At 32.0% G+C, this 13,075-nt stretch overlaps 1 protein-coding gene across 2 annotated transcripts in view; it reads right to left on the bottom strand.

The window, feature by feature from the left end:
* Window positions 1-10,060: 10,060 nt before the first annotated feature.
* The window catches only part of LOC108903632 (neurotrimin-like), a 360,822-nt gene continuing 357,807 nt past the window's right edge, over window positions 10,061-13,075 (bottom strand). For both annotated transcript variants that reach the window (XM_018705868.1, XM_018705869.1), the window contains 2 exons: window positions 11,588-11,656; window positions 10,061-11,130 (listed from right to left, as the gene is read on the bottom strand). In XM_018705868.1, coding sequence (XP_018561384.1) covers window positions 11,592-11,656 — 65 coding nt within the window. In that variant the 3' untranslated portion in view covers window positions 10,061-11,130; window positions 11,588-11,591. The remainder of the gene's footprint in view (window positions 11,131-11,587; window positions 11,657-13,075) is intronic.

Here is a 13,075-nt window from a genome sequence, read left to right as displayed (position 1 = left end):
AGGGATGAAGTATCTAACTTTTCAACCCACCCTGTTTATTACCTTATTTCGCTAAGGGGATGGAATCTCCGATCAGTATACAGATTACCCTTCCTTTATTATAATAAGAAAATTTGTATCTAACTGTACAGCCTGAAACTTTTTTTGAATAGAAAGTTTTAGGTTTATAAACCTTAAAGGAGCACAAGGAAATTTTCACAAACACGTATTCAGTTATACGGTTAATTATACAGAATGTCTGTTTATTTAAAGCCATTCCATTGAGATCCCGGTTATCTTGTGAGGTACAATGTTGGTTAAAAGAATTTTAAACTGAGAATAATTCTAACTGTATAAAATGCAACTTTTGCGCACTAGTGCGTAAATTATTACATTACGCACTAATGCGTTAGTAAATTATTTACATTTTAGTATGTCCTGGTAAATAATACCTTTTTTGCTATCAAACGTAATGTACTAATTTTACGTATATGTTCAAAATATTAAATTATTCAAGTGTACAGTATTATTCAAACACACTGTACACTACGCACTAGCGCGTAAAGTAGATATTTTACACCCTACCACTGTTCATTTGTCACAGTCAAGGTCATATTGTGTGAAACTCGATTAAAAATGCCTTCCTTCACTCAAGGGACAATTGCGCTTATAAAAAACTATTACTTTACACACTTGTGTAAATAACTTATTTTGTAAACATCTTAACATTATTTTCATCCTATTAGTTAATTCTAAAGCCTAGGAATCCCCGAATACAGCTCTGATTTTAATACACTGATAAATACCATATACAAAATATTAATATTACACACAGTGTACATTACGCACGGGCGTGAAGCAAAAGGTTTATTTCTTAGCGTGTAAAGTAAAATTTCACGCACACTGTGGAATGTAAACTATTCATTTTTTTAATTTGTCACAGTGTCAAATTGCATGAAAGTCGATGAAAAATGCCTTCCTTCACTAAAGGGACAGTTGCACTAAAAATAGTGATTTTGCTCACTAATTGTAGAAATATCTTATTTTGTAAACATCTTAACATTATTTTCATACTATTAGTTAACTTTAAATCCTCAAAGTTCCATAGTAAGCCGTATACAGCTTTATTTTCAATACATTGTATATACCATGTGCTAAATATTAATTTTATACACTTTGTACATTACGCATTAGCGCACAAGATAAAAATTTTACACCTTAGCGCGTAACGTAAAATTTCACGTACACTGACAAATGTAAATTATTCATATTTTAATTGCGTTAATGAAATTGTTCACTACGCACTTCTATAAATAGCGTATTTTGTAAACGTCTTAACGTTATTTTCGTACTACTAGTTGACTTTCAAAGTGCTGTAAGCCGAGTACAACTCTGTTTTCAATACATTGATAAATACCCGAATCCTAGTAACATACATAGTATGCGGTGTGGCACGGTCGTTTTGTGGTTATCCCAATTCTAATTTGGTACCTCGTGGAATGTGTTCCAGACCAAATTTACACTCTCTATCGATGCTTGTGGTTAAATATAGATCATTAAAATGTCACAGTTGTCCAAGTTATTCTATAAACTGTGATCAATTTTCATTAGCATTAGATTCCAGTTCCATCCTCTGTGGAAATATTTACCTACAATGCCCAATTACGTCCGCCTTTAGCGAATGGAATTAGGCCATGCTTTAAAGCAGCCTAGACAGTCGTACAACTATTTAAAGAACTATCTAGCATGTCATGGATTATTCCTTTTAAAAATATTGGCCACTCAAATAAAAATATATTGTTTTAAAGAATCCTATCAAATGAAGTAAAACAATGTTCTTCCATAATAGAAGTCTAGAAATACATACCTGATATATTTAAATTGTTGAATAATGCAAATATTCCATGAAATATCTTGTATTCTTGTTATTTTATTATCACTAGGCTTAGTGCGGTGCGGAGTTTATCAGGACCGTAGTCAGATTACGAATGGAAATATTAATCTGTTTACAGAAAATCTGTAGCAACATAGTACTATTACCAAAGAGCAAGGCAAAGTAGAGGATAAAATGCCCATATAAATTTAAATGACACCACTTACCCGATAAATCTTAGTGTTGAGACAAGGCTTCCGTGGTATATTAGAAGGAGTTAAAACATATCACTACGTGCTATTTTTTTTAGTAAAACGGCGACGTTTATCACTTAATATTAACTTGTGTAGGGAAAATGACCGTTCAACGTCTACTTTTGATAACGTATGATAAAGTATTGATAAAGTATGAGAAATTGTTGAGGCATGAACTAAAAACTAACTAACTACTGAAAAACTATTGTAAACATCACAGATAACAGGTGAACACTATCGCAACGCCGATTATAAAATCGCATTTCAGTATTCGGAGTCTCTGAGGCCACGTGGCTCTCCACGCATATTGCCAATGACACTAGAGACTATAATTGTCCAGCTATGTAATGATTGAATGTACTAAAACTTCAATAATTTTTTTCTCGGATACTATAAGGATTTAACAAAAATTTTTTTTACGATATTGACTCCGTTTCTCATGCCGCATCTATTCCCAAATTTGTTTGGATAAGCTGTGAATCACCCTGTATATTAATATATTTGCTGGTAACTCCTGACATGTACCAGATAAAACTTTACGTATGTTTTCCAAAATGGCGTATCCTGGATTTCTTTCCAACACTCTTTACAGTTTTTCTTTTATCGTACTACTGACTGGGTGTATATTATTGTATCGTATATATTTTTTGTACATCATTCATTATATCACATTGTTCATTTAAGAATAGTCCATGTGATTCCATTTACGGAATTACAGAACTTGGGACGACACCAGTTACTACAAGGTTCTGTAAATAACAGAACAGTTCAAAACGCGAGTCAGCTGTGAAGGCCACCGTCCCCTACGCCGGCTCTGTTAGACTCTGCACGTACACTAAGCCTAATTATCACCATTGACAAAGACTAACAGTTATAATCTTTCCGATATCAATTGAAGAACCAAGAGGTTGACAGCATGTACCAGGTTTGGTCGCTGACGCAGCAACTCGACATTGAAATATTTGACAAACTTGTTCCCATATTTATTTAGCCATACCCGTATACAGGTCTGGTCCATAAACGTGGATATGGTAGAAACGCCCACTTGAAGAATGCTTGTGCGGGCAAACGAAATACAAACACAGCTACATTGGGCCACTGGGCAATAAATCTCAGCTGTTGGCAAGTGGTTGACAAATTTCCCAGCAGTGCAGTGCAGCAATGCGGAATTTGGTGTGTTTCAGGTAATTTTAATTTATTATAGGCACCTTCTATTAGTCATTGATATTACAATTGCGAAAGGGAGAAATAATATTAGTACAACATGGCATTTTGGAGACCTTTTGAAACGGAACAAAACGAAATTTACCGTCAATATAATAAAATTGTTTGAGGACATAAATAATTAAAATATGTTGTTGGACAAATGAACATATAATAGAAATTTTCTACACAATATATATAGAAATTATTATAATTTTCTACCTTTAGCAGAAAACTTTCTAAGGGACGCCTATGAAAGTAATTAAATTTTATTGCCAGGCGTTTTCTTACATGTTCAACTGACTTCGGAAAGACTATGCCACAAAGAGAGCTTTTTCTTTCAGCTATTATAGCCGTGCGGCACTTATATTGCGCACACGCTGTAAACACATACATTTTACTAAATTCTAACATCTAATTTCCCACATATCTCTAAAACTTTTGCGTATAATATTTTGTAAAATAGTTTCAATGCCAATAAAATTTTGATTCATTGTTGTTCATATATTACTTTTTTTACTATACTTTTGAAGACGGGAGTTAAACTTGTAACATTTATATTTTACTGTTGACCTCGTCTGAATTCTTTTTAGTTATAGATCCAAAGAAATTATTTTATGTGTTCTACATTTTATGGTTACGCTTTAATAAAACTATGTATTTCAGGATAAAAACACGAATCTGATTATATCAAAGAACTTACCTTAATGGCAGCTGGCAACTATGTATGCTTACGTTAAATTCTGCTAATGGCTGTCGTTACTCAATTCATCTGCAGCTGCAGATAGTGAATTGTATATACACCAAACATTATGCAAATACATCATGAAGCGCCCCTGATATTATATAATTTACATACGCCTAAATGTTCTACTCCATCTTACAACACAGTACCAAAAATGTATAATGCCCGCTAATATATTCATAGAAATTCATAATTGTTCCACAAAAAATTAAATAAATAAACATTCAAAGCGGAATATGTACCTATTTAACTTTAATTTTATTCGCATATTTTCCGAAAAGCTGTACATTTGGCAACACCGTAACATATAACAATAAATAAATCTGTCCTTGTGATAAATATCGTGCGGGTCATAGTCAAAGAAAATTCGAAAGCAAGGTAAAAATTTTTTAAACGGTTGTTGGGTTAAGCGAAGAAAAAACTATTTCTCAAGTCATGTGAAGCGAGATTTCAGGTGTCGCCGAGTTGACGGGAACCATTCCGTTGATTGGAAAGTCCGTAAGAAACGTGTCGCACTATCAAACGTATGTAAGATAAGGATGAATGATAAAAAACGTTTCACGTAACGCTGAAGTTCGAGCGACAATCAAACTTCGGGTACGACAAGACAAAGATAAATAAAAATTCCGCACTAGAGATAAAGACGCGCGCACAAAAACTTAAATTGTTAATGTCAGTGGCAACTAAAGACATATTTACAAGTTAGAATCGCGCCGCAGTACCGTTGTTAACTTAAACTTTAAACCAGATATGCTAATGAACACTGTCTAACTTTGAACTAAGCATCAGATAAAACTTCAGGTTGCTGATACATTTACTCTTTTTCCCGCGCTCTAGACTGTTTGATATTTTTCATTTAATTCTAACCGTTTCTCCCTCATGACTGCATCTATTTACAATCCTATATTTTTCCAAGCCAGGGATACCCAAACTGTTTTAGTCAACGCGCGATTTTAAAAATACATAAATGTTTTGGGCACCTTATACACAGTGATTCATATTTACAGGGTGATCGATACACGTATTCCGAAGGGAACTCGCCCGCCGGCGAATTACAAAGCGTTCGAACGTTGAAGCGAAACAGCTGATTTCCCCAATCGTCTTGAATTTTGTTATTGGTTTCAAAATCAAAATGCAGCGAGTCCTAACTTTATTAACAAAGTACTATGGACGGATAAGTGTTTTTTTTTTAGCTGTACTGGCACTTTAAATAGGTAGGTACCACACTACTCTTTGAAAAGCAATATCACTACGTACTATAAACTGAATAATTAATAGAACATAATACAAAAAACTCATATTAACTTAGAAAACATAGTGAAAACGTTAACAATATTAAAAATGCCAAATTGTAATAACCTAACATTCGAAAATAATTATTATTGTTATACATTTGTTTTTATTAACAAATAAATAATGCTTGTTAATATTTAAAACGTAAAAAATATCTTATTGATTCATGTGTATAAGTAAAAAGGTCTGCTATTCGTTGTTGCTATGGATTAAATACGCATTAAAGGCTAGGTTAATGACCGAATACGGTAAGTCAAGATTCACTCTTGACAAACCTTTGTATGTCAGCTGTCAGGAGCGGTACGAATGATTTGAAAATATTTTTTTTCCGCTAAATATGCTTTTTAATATTTTTTTAATTGCGTATTCCTATCCTACTCATTTTTAATTATCTTTCCTTAAAATTAATGACATTATGACTGAATCACCGTATACAAATTTGAATCAAAAAGTTCATTAAATTTTTCGATATTCAAAACACAGACATTCCTAGAATCTAAGTAACATATTTTCATGCCAGAAAAGTGAATTCTTTCCTGATATTTTTTTGAATTACATGAAACTGAACGTTCAACTACTTCAATTTGATTAAAAATGCAGGGTACTAATCTGGTTAGCCTTTTCAAAATACTTACATTTAGTAGATTAACGTTTATTTTACATTTCCTCTTTTCCCGGGTAATATGCATACGACCAAAAGATCATATTTTTATTTGATTATAGAAGATGTGACAGCGACGTCGCAACAAAATTTCAGTACTGATTTCTACCGTACACCGAAAAAAGAACAATAGTAACATTTATTCTTAAAATTGTTCCTTCAATGGGCTTTACAATCCTTCAAACATTGATTGGACGCGAAACACAGGTTTTGATCGATTAATTAGGAACTATTGGATATTTCAAATTATTTCTTTCATGGTACAGCTGCGGACAATAAAAAGTTTCCAGCATAAACTGCATATGATTCTCTAAAATGGAATTTTATTAATTTCGTCCTTTAAATAACCTTGTTGGAAACGTTCTTTTGGCCATAGCTGTACATGTATAATTTGAACAAAAACAGTAGCGTCGGAATTAAATGGGATTTGAGGGGTTTCTAATGGTAAAAAAGTTATTTGAGGTTAAAGAAAATTTTCTTCGGATCCTCAGTTTTTTCCGCATACTGTATGATTTAATGTTAAAAATGCAGAAAATTAGCAGGACAATTATATTTCATACAGTGTTACAATATTCGCGCATCTTAATATACATTTATAACTGAACAAAATATTTTGTAACCATTTTGTGCTTAAAAGTAGATATGGAAGTTTCAATTAAACTGAAAATGGAAATTTTCGAAAGACGAAAAACGAAAGACTAGTGAAGACTAAAGAGATTTGCTCGCTAGATTGATGATTTAGGTCTCATCCTGAGTTTGCAACAACATTGAATATAAAATGTCAGTTGAATATTATTTGTGAATAATATTGATTCGGTTACATGCAATAGACTACATACGATGCAACGATAATGATAGTTTAGAGTCTATAGTAAGTACTGGCCAAGCACCTGGTCTTGGTTAATGATCTGCAAATGACCAGGGTGGACGTTCAATCGCACCTCTTGAGGCATTCGTCAGATTCCCATTGGAGAGATTTCTGCTCTTCCTGGGACGATCTTGATATCTCGGCACCGTTGGATGGCATGTTTAGTGGTCGCTGAGCGGTTTTGTGTGAATTTCCCAGAAAATTCGAAACATCAGTGGTTTTCGACAGTTATTCTGCTAACATCATCAAGCTTTGTATTTGAAGTCAACAAGCCCGGTGGCGAAATTCGAAAGATCGATGAAAATTTTGATGTAGAGCAAACGCGTGATATTTAGCATTTTTGGACTCTATGGTCGACTCCTTGGCGTGAATTGGAATCTCGGATAAAATTTGACAATGTTTCCATTGAACTGGTGTTTTATTATGTTTACCATCACCAAAGAATAATGTTTTGAATACTTTTTTATTTCTAAACAGTGTTGAGTATTTCTTGCATTTTAATAAGTCCCTTCTCATAAGTAATTCAAGAGTTAAATATCGATTTTGCTCGTTTTAAGAAAGAAAAATAAATGTCAATAAGTGAATTATTGACAATTATAAATATTGATTTTAAAGGTTGGTAAAATTTTCTATTTCTTAATTTTTAAACCAATCTAACTTGAAAAGTATTCATCTAAGTGTTTTGAAAGTTTTCCGCAACGTCTCTGTTACACCCTGTAGAAGAGCGCGTTTCTATGTAATTATTCAATTTAAAGCACTGAAATAGTGCTATTTATTAGCGAGATGGCCAATTACTTTTCAAGCGTTCCGCCACCCTGTACGGCGTGCTTTTAGAAGCTCAATTGATTCCGTGCCAAATCAAAACTTGTTTAAATCTTGTCAATTGTTTCTGGGGACAATAGGGAGGGAGCTAACACTTGATTCCTCGAAGTTTTCCACAGATGCGTCTCGTTTATAAAGAGATCACCTGTAGCACGCCGCCCTAGTGAGAAACCGTATCGGCAGCCTTCGGAAGTGCCTAAAGGCTTCAGATACTTCGACAGTAGTTGTGTTTTAATGGTGTCATCCATCACCTCTCCAAAATGGAAAGGGGATCGTGTACTTGAAATATTGCAGTTATATTTTAGGGGACTCAATTTTTATCCAGATGCTGTGTTGCCAGATGTACGTTTTTTCAGTAAGTATCGGACGGGTCAAGAACATGATGAAAAATATATATTAATTATTTATTTACTTGTAAAGATAACATCCAACGGAATAAAGTAACAATTACTGGATAAGGTGAAACAGAAAAGCGAAACAGTGTTTGGCAATAAATGTGCTTGCACAGTCTTACTTAAAACCAATAAAATTCATTCAAATTAAGAAAAGTAGACCTTTTTTGTAGTGACGTCACGTACGCCATAGAGCACATTGACATGAAGAATTTCTCAATGTTTTACTAGATCGATTTTCAACCTTATGTACTTTGGATATAAGTGCAAAAAAATTTCTTCTTTGTCATGATCTAAAATATCGCGATATTCTGGCAATATTAGAAATATTTGACAAACTAAAAGAATTATAGACTTTATGTATTTAAATTTATAGAGCAATATTGACTTTTATAGCAAATAATAAATTAAAATTATATCAATGTTACTGAGCATGCGCGTTAAAGATAATTTCGTGTAAGTAATGGAGGCTCGCAACAGGACATCATTCAAGAAAAATTTGGTTATGGTTTAAGAGTACGTCTATAATAAACCACATAAAAAACTCTATAAACCCACTGACACAGCACAACACCAAGAAAAACAATAAAAATACTTCTTAGAACTAGAAAATGCCAAGATTTAAACAAAAGAAGAGAAAATACGCTAATGATGACAGCGATTACATATCAACAAGATCTCACTTGCGTATACGCTATTCTTTTCGAGCATGCGCATTAGGCATAACAGGGCTAATGTTAAATTTTTACTTTATTTAAATTTAGCAATATTCTTTTTATATCATTTTTTGTATAGTTTTAAGCACATTAAATTCTTAAATACTTCAACGTCCTTGTAAAAATAAATTAGTTTGAAGTTGTTCTTTTCTATGGTATCTATGTAAATAGTACACAAGAATCAGATTCGGTCTGTACAATTTTGACTATGACAAATTGTTGCGGGTTGCCTAAATATGTGACTTTACACCAAAAGAGTCTATTATAATAAAGAAAAGTATATACCTTAAATTCAAACACAAGTTTAAAAACGCAATGTCCTCTACTTGAAAAAAGTTGGATAGCATCCAGGACAAATAACATTTTGGTGTGGATTTGAACGGGTGAAATCATCAAACATAATTTTTTTAAATATCAAATGAACCCCAATATTTGTTCATTAAAGTAGATACATTCAAATTCAACAGCAAAATGTGTTCGAAAAAGTGAGGTAGCGCCCAAAACAAACGAGTTGGCGAGGACTGGAAACATGGGTGAAATTTGAAAGCTTGGAGCTTCTCAAACGACAAAGTTTACATTTAACTGGTGTTTTATTACATTTACCATCACTAAAGAACAATGTTAATTTTTTAACAATATTGAGTATTTTTTGCATATTATTGCCTTCTCATAAGTAACTCCACAGTTAACAGATAACTTTGCTCTTTTTAAGAAAAATTAAGATGAATTATTGACAAAAAAATATTTCGGTTACGGTTTGCGGATCCCATTTTTTTATCCGCGTGGTAACGACCAAGGTGCGATGTTGCCAGATCTACATTCTTTCAGTAAATATCGGATAAGTATTAAGAATATAATTAAGGAAATGTATTTATTATTTACTTATTTACTTGAGAATATAAATTAAGTTCGAATCTAATTTTAAAATATAATGACACTGGTGTAATTTTTATTTCAGATATCATTGATTTTATCAGGGGTTTGGTATGGAAGAGTCGATGGGAAAAGTATTATCAATAAAATATTTGTTTTGACATTGATTTTAAAAATAAAATTATTAAAAACCCGGCAAGATTGATAAATATTTACAACTTTAAATTACAAACATTACAAATTAAATACAAACAAACTAAGACTTTTTGAGAAAGTATCGGTACTTACCTATTTATTGAGAAAAAATGTTAGAATGGTATTGGGAATAGGATTCAATGTTTAGTTTTTAGGAAAACACACGATGTGGTTAGTTATTTTTATTATGTACATTTCAATACATAGTTCACATATGCTTTAATTGAATTACCTCGGTTCTCATTATTTATAGTCAAATGGCGAATACATAGAAAAGTCCTAATTACAATAATTTATTAAAATTGCTTATGAAAATTACATTACATTAAAAGCAACTTCAATAAATTATTTATTTCTGTTAAAACAACGTTCTATGAGATTATGAAAATATCAACGGAACTAAATTTTAACAATGTTTCGATAACTGCAAGCGTTTATTCTAGAGACTAAAACAATTGAAAATAGAATAAACAAGTGAAAACTTACCGGCACTAAAAACTCTAATACCCTGTATTTTAATGCTTCCTGAACAACATCTTTGCGTAAAAGATTATTTAACAAAACCTATTATCTAGACTACAGACATTTACTGATATAATAGATATGCTAAATGGTTCTAAATATTGCAAGTTTTTCTTTTTTTTTAATAAGAATACGAATTCCACGTGTGGTCGATATTAACCACTCTGTATGTCTATGCGTGTATGCGGAGAGTAAAATTTTAATATTGAAGGATGAAAAAAGAGGGACGATGTTGTTTCTATCCATCACGCGAGCTGCCATGCAAAATTTATCATTGAATTCGATTTCATCCCTAACAAGAATAGAAAAGTACATCATCCATGAATACATAAGATTTCAGTAGCAGATGCCAGTCCAATTCAAAAGCTCTACGCGCAATAAAACTTGCAAAGGTATCTTAATAACCAAAACGGGGGTAAATAAGATATTTTATTCTATTTCCATTTGTTTTGTACTGTTAATATCCACTAAATTTGAGGTGTACATAAATTTAATTCTGCATTTATATATATACAAGTTTTACATTTATATAGATTGTACATACAGAAACATTTGGACGCTATAAAAGCTACATATATAGTATCCAATTTCGGCATACTACTGATTTAAAAAAATACTCGTTAAAGACAAATCAACTATGGAAATTTAGAGTGCTCGTCTGCAAGTTGACAGGAACTGTGTAATTTGGCACTGAGGTCGTTTGGCACTAGAATTAAAACTACAGTTGGTTCAAGCTAGAAAAAAAATAACGAACACTCTGTACATCTAAACATAAATAGTTTTTCGTTAATACATGCAATGGTTTGTTTTAGAATGTTTAACATATCTTTTTCCAAGTGTCTCTTTTAAAAGATACGTTAATAGTTTGATTCTCCTTTCAGTCCAGTTCCAAAATAATAATAATAATAATAATAATAATAATAATAATAATAATAATAATAATAATAATAATAATAATTTTCGTCTTGGAATTTTCAACAACTGAGTGCGTCGTACGCCAAGTACACCTAAACTATCGTCATCATAAACTATATTTCTCTAACCAATATGTCAGTCTTTGTGTAAATTAGATTATATATAAACAATTGTACACTTATGCTTTCAATATTAAGCGTCCTTGTGGTTTTGTTACCTGAACTTACCGTTATAGTTCTACTAAATAATAAAGTAATGATTAATATTTTGTTATACCCGTTCACCGCAGTGCCCTAAGCAAGATGATTTGGGTTAGAAGGAAGATCTTGACGCCATGGAAGCTACCTGAAACAAAGATATACGCGTCTAAGTGAAATTGAAATAGTAAGTTTCTTGCCTAACACATAGGCTATTGAATTGAGGATTTCAAATGGTCATTTGAGATGAAAAAACCGCGGAGTGCTATTAAATTAGAGGGTGGAAATTGGAGATAGGGATGAAAATGCACCCCTTTCAGTTTTTTAATTGTAGCTCGAAAACGAAACAAAATTTCGCTATAGTTCATTGGAAAAATTATTTGGAGAATTGAATTTCCAATAGAAATAGCTTATTTCAAAAATTTTAAAGGAAAATTTTATGCAAAAAATCGTTAATAAACAATTTGAAAAAGCAAAAAATTCGATTTTCTGTTTTTTTTTTACTTTTTTGCCTCTAGTTTTAAAGTAAAGTCAAAAATAAAAGTGTTTCTCCTCTTGTCAACTCCATCCGTGGACACACTGTATATCTTATATATAAAATTCTCGTGTCACAATGTTCGTTCCCGTACTCCTCCGAAACGGCTGGACCGATTTTGATGAAATTTTGTGTGCTTATCGGGCAGGTCTGAGAATCGGCCAACATCTATTTTTCATACCACTAAATGTTAAGGGTGGCCCACCCCAAAATTTTTTTTTTGTTTTTTGGACAAAATTTTATTTTTTTTATTTTTTTATGATGTGGCCTTAAAAAATACATACAATCCTAAATTTTCACCCTTCTACCATCAACCCTTATTTTTTAATAGCAATATTAGTAATTCAATAATTTTCAACCCCGGTCGATAACTGATCAATTATCACTTGATCATTTTTTTTATCCCCGCCAGGCGTCGACCGGTGTCACTTCTGACCCAGTAAACAGCACGGAGTAGGGATGAGATCTCTCTCACACAATGAGCCGTTTCTCACTCCCTACAGTTTTCGGCCATTATTATTATTGTTTGAATGACATTTACTATTACTATTAATAAAAAAAATATACACGATATACACTGAATAACACTAAATATAATATAGATGGTAGAAGTGAAATTTCTTTATGAAAAAACTACTAAAATAATCCTAGGATTAATTTATATGGCAAAACAACGTTTGCCGGGTCAACCTAGTACACTATTAATAAACTTTATTGTACTTAAATTCTCAAGTTTTTACTAAATTATTTTATTAAAAAAGTAAAAAAAAACTCAAAAAACCTTATTTTTTGCTTCCTTTAAAATTGTTTATTAACGATTTTTTGCATAGAATTTTCCTTTTACATTTTTTAAATAACCCATTTCGGTGAGAAATTCAATTCTCTACAAAATTTTTGCTGTGAACTATACCGAAATTTTGCGTCGTTTTCGTGCTATATTTAAAAAACTGCAAAAGTGCTTTTTCACCCCTATCTTCAATTTCAGCCATCTAATTTAATAGCAGCCCGCGGTTTTTTCATTTTTAATGACCC

Source organism: Anoplophora glabripennis, unplaced genomic scaffold (genome assembly GCF_000390285.2).
Source record: "Anoplophora glabripennis isolate ALB-LARVAE unplaced genomic scaffold, Agla_2.0 scaffold93, whole genome shotgun sequence".
Taxonomy (NCBI): Eukaryota; Metazoa; Arthropoda; class Insecta; order Coleoptera; family Cerambycidae; genus Anoplophora; species Anoplophora glabripennis.
Note: the sequence above shows the minus strand (reverse complement) of the source record. Positions and strands in the feature narration are given on the sequence as shown.